Raw genomic sequence first — 15,851 nt, forward strand, 5'->3', positions numbered from 1 at the left:
AGTTCACACTGTGGACATACACAAATAATGGGAAGTAGGTGACTAATTCAGAAACAGCCAAGAAAGGTCAATGCCTAGTTTATTCCTTAACCCAAAGTAATCCGTGAGCAACATTAATAGGCATTTGCCACAATCTGCTCATCAAAGCTGCAGTCATTAAACCAACAGGAGCAGGGAGAGGATTTCATGCTCATTTAAAAAAAAAAAAAGAGTATGCTAGTTGGTAGTGACTTAAGCATGGAAATCACACATTTAAAAACAGCTCTGGGCACTTCCCTGGTGGCGCAGTGGTTAAGAATCCGCCTGCCAATGCAGGGGACAAGGGTTCGAGCCCCGGTCCAGAAAGATCCCATGTGCCATGGAGCAACTAAGACCATGTGCCACAACTACTGAGCCTGTGCTCTAGAGCCCGTGAGCCACAACTAATTGAGCCCGTGTGCTGCAACTACTGAAGCCCACACGCCTAGAGCCTGTGCTCTGCAGCAAGAGAAGCCACCGCAATGAGGAGCCCAAGCATCACAATGAAGAGTAGCCCCAGCTCACCGCAACTAGAGAAAGCCCATGTGCAGCAACAAAGACCCAATGCAGCCAATAAATTAATTAATTAAAAAAAAAATCTCTCAAAAGCATTTATATAATGATGTCTCTGCCTGTGAGGTGGAAATGATTATAATCCCATTTTATCAATAAGCAGCCTGAAGGGCTTTGCCCCAAGTTCCTCAGAAGTTAATACAGGCTCACCTTGGAGATCTTTTGGGTTGGGTTCCAGACCACCACAATAAAGTGAACATCACAATAAAGCGAGTCGCAGGAATTTTTTGGTTTCCCAGTGCGGATAAAGCTATGTTCACGTTACACTATAGTCTGTTTAGTGTGCAACAGCATTGTCTAAAAAATCAAAGTACACACCTTAATTATTGCTAAAAAAAAAAAAATGCTAACCATCACTGGAGGCTTGAGCAAGTCGTAATCTTTTCACAACAGTAAGATTAGAGATCACTGACCACTCTAACAAATATAATAACAATGAAAAAGTTTGAAATACGGCGAGAATTACCAAAATGTGACACAGAAACACAAAGTGAGCAAATGCTGTTGGAAAAATGACTCCAATAGACTTGCTTGTTGCAGGGTTGCCACAAACCTTCAACTTGCAAAAAAAACAAAAAAAAACAAAAAAAAACACAGTGTCTTCAAAGTGCAATGCAATGAGGTGTGCATGTAACAGCTGAGCCAAAACTGATGGTCAAGATTCCAGGCTCCACGCCCAGGCCACAGAGCTACATGCCCTGCCTTGGGAGGGAAGGCTGAGTACATGACGCCCGATGCTAGTATGGACCAGTCAGTACATCACCAGAAGTGACATTTCCAAGTACCCTCAAAGGCAACCCACCTTCCAGCATCTGGAACACTGGGCAAAGAAGGACCTAGTCAAAGACTATAGGAACTTGATCTATAGATCAGCCACACCTGTAGCTCTGCTCCAAGCATAATCCCTGCTGAAGGTAAGCAGCATTTTATATGCACAAAGAAAAGGCAGCACTGTCCCCTGTCATGGGATAGAGCGTGGGCATCAGTAACACTCTGTTAATCGGACAGAGCACATCCTAGAAATTCCACAGCGGGACTCCCCTGGCAGTCCAGTAGTTAAGACGGTACTTCCAATGCAGGGGACGTGGGTTCGATCCCTGGTCGGAGAACTAAGATCCCACATGCCGCGTGGTGCAGCCAAAAAAAAGAAGAAATTCCACAGCGACCAGAGTATCAGCTCCCCACACACCTTCCTGTCCTATACAGCCCCAGAGAGAGTTTGATCTGATGGATAAGGAACGTGATGGTGGGAGAGGCACACACTCAGAAAAAGAGGAACTTGGCCAGAGCAGAGAATGTCAGCATCATTCTAATCTCCTCACTTCACTCTGGAGGAAACTGAGGCTGACGGGCAGTGAAGCGCCTGCCCAAGGTGGCCAGATATGCTCTGAGCAGACTCCTGGGCTTCTGATGCCCAAAGCCACAGACTTCTCTTGGCAGGTGCTTCTCTAACATGAACCTGTCAGCAGACCACCTGCAGGCCCTGTCAGCAGCAGGCTCTGACTCCGCAGGTCTGGGGTGGGGCTGAGGGTTTGCATTTCTTTTTTCTTTTCTTTTTTTTAAGAACTTTTATTGAGATACAGTTAACAGACAATAAACAGCATATATTTAGAGTGTACAATTTGGTATCCCAATCTCCCAGTTCATCCCCCCCCAACCCTCCCCGCTTTCCCCACTTGGTGTCCATGTGTTTGTTCTCTACATCTGTGTCTCTATTTCTGCCTTGCATTTCCTCTTTCATAGTTGTTAGCATTTGCCTTATGTATTGAGGTGCTCCTGTAGTGGGTGCATATATATTTATAATTGTTATCTCCTCTTCCTTGGATGGATCCCTTGATCTTTAGGGTAATGTTCTTTCTTGTCTCTTGTAACATTTTTTATTTTAAAGTCTATTTTATCTGATATGAGTATTGCTACTCCAGCTTTCTTTTGATTTTCATTTGCATGGAATATCTTTTTCCATCCCCTCACTTTCCATCTGTATGTGTCCCTAGGTCTGAAGTGGGTCTCTTGGAGACAGCATATATATGGGTCTTGTTTTTGTATCCATTCAGCCAGTCTGTGTCTTTTGGTTGGTGCATTTAGTTCATTTACATTCAAGGTAATTACTGATATGTATGTTCCTATTACCATTTTCTTAATTGTTTTGTTTTTGTAGGTCCTTTTCATCTCTTATGTTTCCCGTTTAGAGAAGTTCCTTTAACATTTGTTGTAGGGCTGGTTTGGTGGTGCTGAAATCTCTTAGCTGTTGCTTGTCTGTAAAGCTTTTGATTTCTCTGTCGAATCTGAATCAGATCCTTGCTGGGTAGAATATTCTTGGTTGTAGGTTCTTCCCTGTCATCACTTTAAATATATCATGCCACTCCCTTCTGGCTTGCAGGGTTTCTGCTGAGAAATCAGCTGTTACCCTTATGGGAGTTCCCTTGTATGTTATTTGTCGTTTTTCCCTTGTTGCTTTTAATAACTTCTCTCTGTCTTTTTTTTTTTTTTTTGTGAGTTTGTTTGTTTTATTGACGCCTGGATGCTCAGGCCTTGACCGCGTACTTCCGGAGTGGGTACAGCCGCTCCTTCCACTGCTGCTTCTTGGTCTTCAGGTTTTCTTCGTGCTTGTTGAGCCGGTGGCGCATGGCACGTGTTTTCTTGGGCCGCAGATCCAGGGGCTTGTACTTCTTGCCCTTGTAGAATTTCCTGAGGTTCTCTTTCTGAGTCTGGTTAATGACGGTGAGTACACGGGCGATGGATTTGCGAACAACTCGGATCTTGGAGAGTTTGGAAGCCGCGCCACCTGTCACTTTAGCCACGCGCAGCTGGGACAGCTCCACCTTCAGGTCCTCCAGCTGCTTCAGCAGCTCCTCCTTCTTCTTGCCGCGGAGGTCTCGAGCCTTAATCTTAGCCATGGCTGTAAAATCTAACTCCGCCGCCTTCTCGGAGGGAAAGAGGAAAAGTGTCTTTAATTTTTGTCCATTTGACTACTATATGTCTTGGCGTGTTTCTCCTTGGGTTTATCCTGCCTGGGACTCTCTGTGCTTCCTGGACTTGGGTAGCTATTTCCTTTCCCATGTTAGGGAAGTTTTCAACTATAATCTCTTCCAATATTTTCTCGGGTCCTTCCTCTCTCTCTTCTTCTGGGATCCCTATAATGCAAATGTTGGTGCGTTTAACATTGTCCCAGAGGTCTCTTAGGCTGTCTTCAGTTCTTTTCATTCTTTTTTCTTTATTCTTTTCTTCATCAGTGATGATCACCATTCTGTCTTCCAGGTCACTTATCCGCCCTTCTGCCTCAGTTAATCTGCTATTGGTTCCTTCTCGTGTATTTTTCATTTCCGTTATTGTGTTGCATATCTCTGTTTGTTTGCTCTTTAATTCTTCTAGGTCTTTGGTAAACTTTTCGATCTTTGCATCCAGTCTTTTTTCAAAGTCCTGGATCATCTTCACCATCGTTATTCTGAATTCTTTTTCTGTAAGGATGCCTATCTCCTCTTCATTTAGTTGTTTTTCTGGGGTTTTATCCTGTCCCTTCATCTGGTACAAAGTCCTCTGCTTTTTCATTTTCTCTACCTTCTGTGGCTATGGTTTTCATTTCCACAAGACGAAATACTGCTGATACTGCTTGATACTGCTGTCTGCCCTCTTGTGGAGGAAGGTATCTAGGAGGCTTGTGGGTGCTTCCTGATGGGAGGGACTCGGGTCTGCATTTCTAATCGCTGCTCCGGGATGTTGGTGCCGCTGGCCCGTGGACTCCATGTTGAGTAGCAGGATTTGAACACCACACATCCCGTGACCTTATGATTTTAGGCATCCTCCGCCCCCCACCACACTCCTCCAAATGACAGGCATTTGCACATGGCAAAAATATAATGATGACTATCAACTGGCCCTTTAAAAGTGTATGTCCTTCTCGGGATTCCCTGATGGTCCAGTGGTTAGGACTCCGTGCTTCCACTGCAGGGGGCACGGGTTCAGTCCCTCGCTGGGGAACTAAGATCCTGCAAGCTGTGCAGCAAGACCAATTAAAAAAAAAAAAAAAAGTCCTTCTCCATAGTACTTACTACTACACGCAAATAATATATATTATTTACTGTGTTCTTTGTCCATCTTCCCACTAGCATGTCAGCCCCAAGAAGACAAGGATTTTGTCTGTTCTGTTCACTGCTGTATCTATTCCAGTGTGTGGCGCCTAGCAGACACCTAAACATTTGTGAAATAAGGAAAGAATTTAATTTTTTAGTGGAAATTTTAAAGTGCCAACCATCATTCTCAAAAACTTCAGTGATTGTTTGCATACTTCTAATGGTATTTTTCAATCTGAAGAAACTACTTGGAGATTTCAAAAGGATCCGTTGTTACAGATTGTAGGAGATATTTTTATCTTGTCGTGCAAGCACGGGCTTCGTGGAGAAAGGCATTCCCTGTGTTTTTCAGCTCTCATTCACCATTCAGCCTGGATTCCTCCTCCTTCCCCCTCACGGGACCCACACAGACAAGAGAGTGATCAAAATTGGCAGGCAGATCTCCCCATGAGAGGGGCCTCCCACTCCCACATGCAAATGGGGGTGAGTCAAGAAGAGCAGGAAGCAGGATGGGGAATTCCTCGGTGTGCAGGTGGAGATGCTGACACTCAGAGAGGTACGTGCCTCACACAGGGTCTCACTGCCTTTGATGGCAGGGCTGGGACTCGAACCCATGCCCTCTAACGCCCAACACTCTTTGCACTGTGCTTCCCCTCATAAACAGAATCATGGAACTGGTTTGAGAATGACTTCAGCTCCAAGACCCATGACAGGGATCCAGAATAAGTCTCATGATACCCATGGAACCAGAGAGAGTCCTGTGGCTGCACCAAAGGTGGCCTCAGCTAAGCCAAGAGGGCTGTGTGTCCAGGGTGACCCTAGGACCCATGCTGCTCTCTGACCTGGCTGTGCATCTCACCAATACATATCTCCAATCACAAAGACAGGCGTGGGGGTGTGAGTAGCTCCCCCTAAGCTCCCAAAAGATATGTGATCATAGTCACCATCACATTCAGAATGACAGGACGTTTTTGGAGCTTGGAGGTTGTGACTCTGAAGACACAGACAAAATGAATGACCAAATTCACCACCACCTGCCTTTTCCCAAAGGCTGCTTCTGCTGCCATACCATCCCAAATGTGCACACCTAGCCGGAATGGGCCTAGAGGCATTCATGACTGTCCAGAGAGTTCCTCAGCTCACGTTCAGATCACCTTAGGGGTTAGGGTTCTCAGGAAACCTGCCTGGTTTATAATTCACATTATAGCTCATATTCACTCAGAGTCCAGAAGCCTAAAGGTCATCCCCTAAAGGCCCTGGACCCAAATTAGCTCAGATGTAATGAGGTTTTGCAGTCCTGATATGAACAGTGCAGATTCACTAGAGGCAAAAAGAGCAGTATGCTGCTTTCACAAAACAGCAAACCCCTGTTCTCAGCCATCTGCCTACAATGTAGAACAAACAATTGTGTCTGCATCCCTCCAGAGCTGAGCAGGAAGACATACTGAGGCAGGGACTGGGCAGTGTGACCAGCTTCTTGGCAACTCTAGGGGAGGAAAGATTTCCCTTCTACCCTCTTAAGTTCTCTACCTGGAGACTGTGGATTAAACTGACAAAAGACGGATTAATGGAAGAAAAAACATACAAATTGTATTTGATATTAATATTTTTACGTAGAACAGGGGACTTCATAAAAAGAAATGAAACCCCAAAGAATCAGTTAGACCCAGGGGTTTATATACCATTTTAACAAAGAGTGATAAACCGTAGAGATGTGACATAATATAGGAAAACAGATTCATGGGAAAGTGATTTGAAAATATATGGGGGAAACTAATGGGAGAAAGGGTCATTCTAGTAACTAGCTGTCTTTGTACAGAGCCATCTCAGTGTCAACTCCCCTTCTCCAACAATAAGGATGTTTTCTTCTCCCTGGTACAGGGAAGACACCTTTCTCACAGGAAATGTATGCTCTGCTTATAGGTAGAGAAGGGAAGGGCAGAGAGCCTTCCCTGAATCTGCTGTTTCTCAAGCACCTTCAGATCAAAATAATCAATAGGCCAAAGTGGCAGGTTTGGGGATGGTACGTTCTGATCCCCTCAGGACCAGGAAGCAAAGGCTGTCGGGTAGCCTGGAGACCGACTCCCACATGTCAAAAGTGATAAGAATGAAATATAAGAAAGAAACTAGGCAGTCACAGTCACATCTTCCCCCAAACCCTACTTCCCAAATGCAGCGTCCACGGTGTCTAATACTATCTCCAATACTACCATTTTTGAGTTTGTTTGTTTTTAATCTCGAAACCCTAACCACATCAACTATAACAGTCTTTTTCTTTCTCTCTCTCTCTTTCTTGCACGCACGCGTGCACACACACACACACCCTCCCCGACACTCAGAAAAGTTGATAGCATTTCCAGGTGAACCAAAAGGGAGGGGACATGGCTCTATCTCTGGTTTTTCCAGGATGCCAGAGGCTAATATGAAAGGGCTGTTAAAGAACCAGGTGATGACGTTGATCACGGCAGACAAGATACTAAGGAGACAAGCCAGAACAGGGGAGAAGGTGCTAGCAAAAGGGGAAGAGGTGAATGAGGGAAGAAGAGGATGGAGAACGGGAGAAGTTGTCCTAACAGCCAGGTAACCAGGCACTCCACTCCCAGTGCACAGACCAGAGCGGCCAGAAGAATGAAGCAACACTGCTCCCGTAGAGCCTTTCTGCTGCAGGTCGCAGAGGGAGTCCACTATTGTAAATGCCTGTGCCCTTGGCCTCAGCATCAATCAGACTTGCGACCTGAGCGTCTGCCATTGTAAGCTGTCCTCACCTCCTCCCTGGGGCAAGCCTCTGTGTAAATCACATGCCAAGACAACAGCAATGTTACCTCCCTTAAGTGCAATTAAATTGCCAAGGAATGTTCCTTATCGCACGATCTTAGAGCCAGCGTCTTAGACCTTAGAAACGGACGTCAGCTACTGTAAACCAGCCGTTATCATTGAAACTGAGGCCCAAAGAGGTTGGTCAAGGTCACGTTAAATTGTCAGGAGCAGAGCTGGTGCTGACTGTCAGGACAGCCCTCTTTCCACTCCCACACCGCCTAGCACACTATGGTTAATTTTAGTTCATCACACATTCAGCTTGTGCTTTCGAGGAATTTTACAGTCCCCATTCCATCTGTGCATTTTGCCATTCTACTAGCTTCACTGTATACAGTGCCTTCCATCTCTCTATCTGTGGCACTCTCCTTACAAGAAGAGGGGTCCAAGAGTTTCAACGGATAGTCATCTGTGTGTCATTTCAACAGCACAGAGGTGGCAAAACATTCACAGCTGAGCGCGTTCCGTGTTATTCTGAGGGGCCAGTTCTACACGGACAATCCACTTCAGGCAAGGGTAGGAAAACATTTCTTCCAAGATTTACAGCCACTAAGAATCAGGTCATCATTGTCTACGTATGGCATACACTGTTACTTAGGAAGGTATTAGGTTTTACTTTTCAGAACTGTTTCAAATGGGAAGACCATTTAGGTGGAAAACCGCCAGTCAGAATGTATTCAAACGCACACAACTGTTAAAAGAACTCATGGAATGAAAAGTTAGAGGCTCGGTTTTTAGTCACGAATGCTGAGGCTGTCAGGCTGCAGCGCAAACCATTCCTGTGGCCCTTGGTACCCAAGGATCGTTTTAGGAGCCATAATTGTGACATCGTGGTCGTCTCTGGGACCCAGGAGCAGGTGTGCCCCTCACCTCTGCCAGAGCATTGGTCAAAAGCCACACCACTTGAAATGGCTGCAGGGTTTTCAAAACGCCATCAGGTGTGGAGGGAAAAAAAAAAAACACCCAGCATCCAAATTGTCCAAATTGAGCATCCAAACTGTTACACAGGAGTGATGCAAGTTGTGCCTCTCAGGGAAGCAGAGACACAGCACTGTTGTTCGTAAAGCACCTACACAAAGAAGGGCTTTTTATTTGTGTGCAGACACTGTACATACAGAGATGGCTATCTGTGCACATAAATGCTTCGGGGACTTTGAGCTTTAGAAAAATGGGATCTGGCTAAAGTTTCTCCTCTCTCTCCTCTCTCTGTTAATCTTTTATATCCATACGTAGGCCAGACGAAAATGGAAGCTTCTACTTTTTCTAAGCTGTAGAAGCAAATAAAGGAAACGAAATTTCAAGGATGAACACACACTTAGTATTCTACGTGCAAAAAGTTGTTTTCTGCCACCACGTAAGTTCTGACTTCTGTAATTAAGATGCCACTTAGGACTCAGGAAAATACAATGGTATTCAATGGCATCCTAGTGCATTCAAAGCTCTGGGGTAGGCACCGAGTGTCAGGCTTCCAGTAGCTCTGTAAAGCAGACACCCTGGCCAATGGTCAGTGTTCAGTCTCAGTCCTGAACTGCTCACCTTGACCTGTCCACGGAGCTCATCTGTCCTCTTCCACACTCTCCCCAGCATGGCATTTACTGTGTGACCTCCTGTTTGTGCTGCTTCTCTAGGATTAGTCACCTGTGGGCATCTTCCTGGCCACTCAGGCTTTCCTGAAACACGCCTGCCATCCAGATTCCACTCCTCCCGCTCACCTGAGCACCAGCTCCCCACCTAGCATGCGCCCCAACCAAACAGGTTAGTGTGCTCTATTCCCCGGGCAGGGTGGGACTCTGACCATGTGGAAGATTAAAGAAATGGATAGCATATCCCAAGCCTTCCAGAAGTTTACAGTTTCTGTAGGAGGACAAACATAACCACATACGATGGCATGTGTCAATGAAGGGGCATAGAGGAGCCTAGAAAGACAAAATGAAGACCAGTCAGGGAAAGCACCCTCAGGGCGATGACCTTGCATGACCAGGTTTCAGACAGATGTAGGGCATCTCAGAGAGGAAAAAAAAGCATTCATTCATTCATTCATCTGTTTGTTCATTCAACAAATACAGCATCGTGTTTTCCATGCGTAATAGGTATAGGGTACTTTAGCTAATATACAGAAAAAAATGCTAAGAGGCCTGCACAAGCTGATGTGCACACCAACCTCTATAACGCTTAGATGGTTGTGACAAGCTGAAAGAGTGATTGTAGAAGCCCTGGCTTTCCTTGGGAACTGTCTTCTTCTTTCAATGGCCCTCCCTGCTACCAAGATCAACAGAGGTGCTTCCGGGTGTTACATAAATGAGCCAAAGATGACCCACGAGTATGGACCCTAGGTTGTTTATTTCTTCAGTGCACTCTGAGACCCGTTAGCTCAAAAGCCTGCAGGTGCCAAACTCAAATTTGTACATATCCAATTATTTTAAAAATAGCCCAAAGAAGCAGATTTTTAGTCACTTAGGACAGACCTGCTTTGCATACCCCACAAAACTACACCCAGCATTTACCAGCCACTAATAAGACAGAGCCTTATGGTTTTAGGAACCTAAGCCACTACTGCCTTTTGGAGCTCGCTGACCTAAAGACTCCCCAGCACACTACTGGGCAACATCCCCTAGACAGATGTAACCCCCTTCTCCCGTTACCCTAGCTCCCTGAGCTCCCATGTCCTCCACCCCTTCTGAGAACCTACCCTCCACCCTCCCGATGTAATACACAACCCCCCAGACTCCTGCCCTCAGGGACATCTCCCCTCTTTCCCATGCAAACCTGCCTGTTTCCCAATAAAGCATGTGTGCGCTACTGCCATCTTGTGATCATGTCTTTTCCCTTGATCAGCCCTCAAATCACTGGAACCCCCTCCACCAGGCTGCTGTGTTTATAATCATGTGACCTTGCTCTCCCGGCCTAGACTGCCTGGAGGAGGAGTACATACCTGACCCAAGCTACACTCATCAGATTATCTTTCTTGGGAATATAGAATCGGGATTTAGAGACTAGGAAACAGCACGTTAGATACCCAAGTTTCCTTATAATATATTTTCCCCCCCTCCAAGAAAAACTAAGGCTTTTTTTGAAAGGGTGTCTGTTACTTATAATGAAACCTTGTTAAATAATTTAAAAACAGAAACAAAAGAGCCCAGCATAGGATGAGATGAGTTTCAACCACTAGCAATCAGGGAAGACTTCACGTAAGAAAAGAAATAGGCATTGGAATTAGGCCTTAAAGAATGATTTCTTCACAAGCATTCATCCACAGCCATGTGAATGAGGGTGGTGCCTGCTCAAAAGGAAGGTAGGCCAAGCTGGAGGAAACTGTGAAGCTGGAGGGGTAGGGAGGAATGAGGTCAGACAGGTAGGCTGCGCCCAACTGTGGATGCCTGTGACACTCAGGCTGCAAGCCAGAGGAGGCCAATTTATCTGAAGGAAAATGAGCTTTTTTCATTTCCCTGAAATTCTGAAGCTGTGCTACATGCTGAGAGTAAAGTCTTGGAATGGAGCCGAAGTGACATGCTTCTATCCACTCTGCCTCCTTTACCTTCAGGAAAGCCAAAAATTATGGAGAAAGGGTAGTGGAAAATGAATGCAAAGGTAGCTGGCTTCTGCCACAAGTACTGATATATCAACATCTGTGAGTGAGGAGACCCTTCATGAGCAATCAAGATCTGCCGAAGCTGTCTGAGCAAGGCAGAAACTGGGAATGTGATACTCTAGGAAGTTTTGGGCAAAGGTGTTGAAGATGGTTTAGAGGAAGAGAGCCTAGAGCCAGGAGGTCAGGTGTAAAAGGATAAAGCCTGACCTGGGATGATGCAGCCAATAGGAATGAAGAGACTAGAGTCCACAGTCCCTCAAGGAAGAGCAGGAGTTAAGATCGAGACGGACTAGGGTAGGAGCAGGGCAGTCATGCCTTCTCTGTAGGGGTAAAGCCAAGACAGAATTAAGAACCTAGAGCCAGGGATAAAACTTTAAAAGTTAAGGAAAGAAGGAGGTCTGCTTCTGATAACAGGAGAAGAGTATTGAACAGACTAATCCTCTTGCAGACAACAAATACTGAATTTAGATTTAAGAAACAAACAAGAGAGCAAACAAACAAAAATACTACCTGAAAGCAATCAGGGGTCACAAAAGTGGCAAAAACTAAAGGGGAATCTACATGTGAATGAAGGAAAAGGCAATTGATGGAATTTCTATTTTTTAAGACTTTTCACCAGTACTGTATGTGGCACTTAAAATTTGGATAGAAAGCCTTGAAGGTGTTACTGGCTTGAAGAACCAGAAGACAGAGTTCAGGGCATCCACAGCAGCTATAACATAAGGGGTGAAATCCAAGAAAGGGAGAATCTGAGAAGGGGAAGCCCCAAATTTTGTGTAAAAACTCTGCCTGAATCTGTGGTTATACAGGTGTGGGGAAGATTATAAGCTTCAAGCTAAAGCTAAAAGAATTGAAGAGATTTAGTTGCTGCCCATCACGGGAAAGACAGGGCTTGGAATCAAAGTTAACTCAAGATAACCACCTGAAGAAATAAGACAAAACAAATTAACAGTTTTCAAGAACAACAGAATCCAAAGTCTTTAAAATGCATCATCCAGATGACAATCCAAAATGAGTACACATATGAAAATAATAAAAATATAACCTGTACTCAAGAGAAATATCAAAAGCAATCAACAACACTGACCTCAATATGACCCAGATTTTGGAATTTCACACAAGAATTTTAAAAGCCTATTAAAACTATCCACATGATATTTTAACACACACACACACACAAAACTATACTTGTAACATAAACGAACTATGCTCATAATGAACAAGAACCAAATGGAACCAAATGAAAAATAAAAACATGAAATTAAAGTCTCCAAAATGACCTTAAGAGCATAATGGAAAGAAGAGAAGAGAGCATATCAATGTGAAGATAATACAGACTAATTCAGCCTGTAAAACAGAGAGAAATAAAGACTGGAAAAAATAAGAACCTTGGGAGCCTATGAGACTATCTATCCATCTGTCTTTCTACCCACATAAAGCAATTAAAGTCTGAGGAAAAGAGTGGAGGACAGAAGACAAAGAATGAGGAACAAAGATTATTTGAAGCTATAACACTCTAAATTTCCCAAATTTGGTTAAAGACCTAAATTTTCACATTTAATAAGATCAATAAACACCAAGCAAGATACAGAAAACAAAACCACACCTGGGCACATCATCGTGAAACTTCTGGAGAAAAAAAAAAGATTAAAAACAAAAGAAGAAAGGATAGTGAATGAATCAAGAAGGGGTAGAAAATACATTAGGTACAGAAGACCAAAGATAAAGATGACGGCAGATTTCTCACCAGAAACAATGCCAGTCAGAAGACAGTGGAGCCACATCTTTAAAGTGTTGAAAGGAAAAAACTGTCAAATTAGATTTTTATACCCAGTGAAAACAGCTTTCAAAAACAAAGAGAAACAAAGACTTTTTTGGACATATGAAAACTAAAAGAATTCATCACCAGAAGACTTGCACTATAAGAAATGTTAAAGGAAGTCATTCACGAGGAGGAAAAGTGATACCAGATGAAAATTTGGATACACACAAAGGAATGAAAAACACCAGAAATGATAACTATATAGGTTAATATAAAAGACATTTTGTTCTTTTTAAATCTCCATAAAAGACAATTGACTGTTTAAAACAAAAATAATAACAATGAATGGTGAGGTTTATAACAAAACATAGAAGTAAAACTTATGACAACAATAGCATAAAGGCCAGGAGTAAAGAATAGCAGCACACTCTTTTAACATTACTATACATTAATTAGTATACTATTACTTGAAGGTAAACTGTCATAAGTTAAAGGTGTATACTACATATAAATACTACCAATAAGTCAACCACTCAAAGCATACAAAGATATATAGCTGTTAAGTAAATAGAGGAAATAAAATGGTCAAAAAAGAATACTCAATCCAAAAAGAGACAGAAAAGAAGAAAAGGGTAATAAAGAACAGATTCAATAAACACAAAGCAAATAACTAAGTGGTAAGTTTAATCCAACCAAATTATTAATCACATTATAAGTAAGTAGACTAAATATCCCAATTTCAAGACAAAGATTGTCAGATGAGAAATAACAAGGCCAAACCACATGCTGCCTATAAGAAACCTACTTTAAATATAAAGTCACAAAGTAAAAGGAGGAAAAATATACCACATTCACATTAATGTAAAGAAAGCTGGAATTGCTCTATTAATATCAGATGAAGTAGATTTCTAATCAAAGAATGTTACCACCCTACAGGGGGTAATTTCATAATGATAGAGGGGTCAATTAATCAAGAGAACACACAATCCTAGAGGTTTAGACACAATAAAATAATTTTTAAAAACATGAAGAAAAGTGATAGAACTGTGAGGAAAAATAGATAAACCCACAATTACAGTCTGAGATATCAAAACTGATAGAACAAGTAAAGAGGAAATCAGTAAACACAGAAGACTTGAACAACACTATCAGCAGAATTGATCTGTCAAGAACACTACACCCAACAACAGAACATTACACATTCAAGTGCACATGGAACATTTACCAAGATAGGTCACATTCTGAGCCATAAAATGTATCAATATATGAAAAGGACTCAAGTCATACAAATATGTTCTCTATCCATAATGGCATCAAACTAGAAATCAATAACAGAATGATATTTGGAAAATTCTTAAATAATTTGAAAAATAAATAACATCTCTAAATAACCTATGAGACGAAGAAATCAAAATGAAATCAGAAAGTATTTTGAACTGAATGAAAATGAAAACACAGCATATTGCAATCTGTGGGGCACTGCTAGAGCAGACTTAGAGGAAAGTTTAAAACACTAAATGCCTATATTAAAAAAGAAAAAAGGGTCCCAAATTAATGACTTCAGTGTCTTCCATATTAAAAACCTAGGGGGAAAAAAAAGCAGATGAAACCCAAAGCAAGCAGAAGAAAGGAAATAATAAGAGTCAAAATAAACTAAAGAGAAAACAAAAATTAAGGAGAATAAATCAATGAAACTAAAAGTTCTGTGAGAAGGGCAATAAAACATAAGTTTCTAACTAATATTATCAGGGAAAAAAGAAAAAACAAGTTGCCAGTATCAGGAATGAGAATGTTGATGTCACTACGGTTTATAGATATTAAAATTATATTAAGTGGGCATTATGAACAACTTTATGCCAATAAATTCAATAATTTATATTAAGCTGACAAATTCCATGAAAGACACAAATTAACAAAAATCAATAGAAAAAATAATCTGAATAAGCTTACATTTATTAGAGAAACTAAACTTTTAGGTAAAAAATCTTCCAACCAAAGAGACTCCAGGCCCAAATAATTTCAATGGTGAATTCTACCAAACATTTAAGGGAAAAAAAAAATTAATCCTACACAAACACTTGCAGGAAATTGAAGAAGACAGAATGCTTTCCACTTTATTCTATGAGACCAGGATTACTCCAATACCAAAACGTGACAAAGATACACAAGAAAAGAAAACTAAAGACCAATACCATTCAGGAACATACAAGCAAAAATTCTTAACAAAAATGTTTAACAAATTAAATTCAATGATAAACGTAAAAGATAATACATATATATGACCAAGTGGGGTTTATTCCAGGAATTCAGGGTTGAAATAACATTGGAAAAATCAGTCAATATAATTCACCAGAGTAACAACTAAAAAAGTCATATATGATAATCTCAGTAGACACAGAAAAAGTATTTGACAAAAATCCAATATCTTTTCTGGGTAAAATCAGCAAACAAAGAATAGAAAGGAACTTCATCAACTTAAGAGGACCTTTTTTTCAAAATCCTATAGCTACTATCATACTTAAAGATGAAAGGCTGAATTCTTTGCTCCTAAGATAAGCAATGAGGCAAAATTTTCTGTTCTCACCGCTTCTATTTAATATTTTATTGTAGGTTCTAGTCAGAAAAAGAAATAAGGCAATCAGATTGGAAAGGACGAAATAAAATTATATTTGTAGATGGTGTGATCGTCTTTGTAGAAAATCCCAAACAATCTGAAAAAAAGACCCTAAAACTAATAAGCAGTTTCAGCAAGGTTGCAGAGCACATCATCAGTATACAAAAGCAGTTTTATTTCTATATCTTGGAACACAATCAGAATTGAAAATGCAATTTACAATAACATATGAACATTAAAATATTGAGGGATAAATTTGACAAAAGATGTGCAAGACCTGTATGTTAAGAATTACAAAAAATTACTGAGAGAAATTCAGGGCCTAAATAAATGTACAGATATACCATATTCATGGATTGGAAGACTCAATTCATTAAAATGTTAATTCTCTTCAAATTGATCTAAAGATTC

General features: G+C 41.7%; 2 protein-coding genes across 5 annotated transcripts in view; both read right to left on the reverse strand.

Annotated features, from left to right (window-relative positions):
- Window positions 1-15,851, reverse strand: part of FOXN3 (forkhead box N3) — a 395,933-nt gene that overhangs the window by 305,073 nt on the left and 75,009 nt on the right. The gene's annotated exons all lie outside the window — the stretch shown is intronic.
- Window positions 3,054-3,528, reverse strand: LOC130852245 (60S ribosomal protein L35-like). Its single transcript, XM_057733122.1, has one exon. The coding sequence runs from the start codon at window positions 3,486-3,488 to the stop codon at window positions 3,117-3,119; it is 372 nt and encodes a 123-aa protein (XP_057589105.1). The 5' UTR covers window positions 3,489-3,528; the 3' UTR covers window positions 3,054-3,116.

The sequence above is a fragment of the Hippopotamus amphibius genome, chromosome 4, assembly GCF_030028045.1.
Source record: "Hippopotamus amphibius kiboko isolate mHipAmp2 chromosome 4, mHipAmp2.hap2, whole genome shotgun sequence".
Lineage (NCBI taxonomy): Eukaryota > Metazoa > Chordata > Mammalia > Artiodactyla > Hippopotamidae > Hippopotamus > Hippopotamus amphibius.

What these genes read in the sequence shown, in the direction of transcription:
- LOC130852245 (XM_057733122.1), bottom strand. Translation starts at nt 3,488, where the DNA reads ATGGCTAAGATTAAGGCTCGAGACCTCCGCGGCAAGAAGAAGGAGGAG.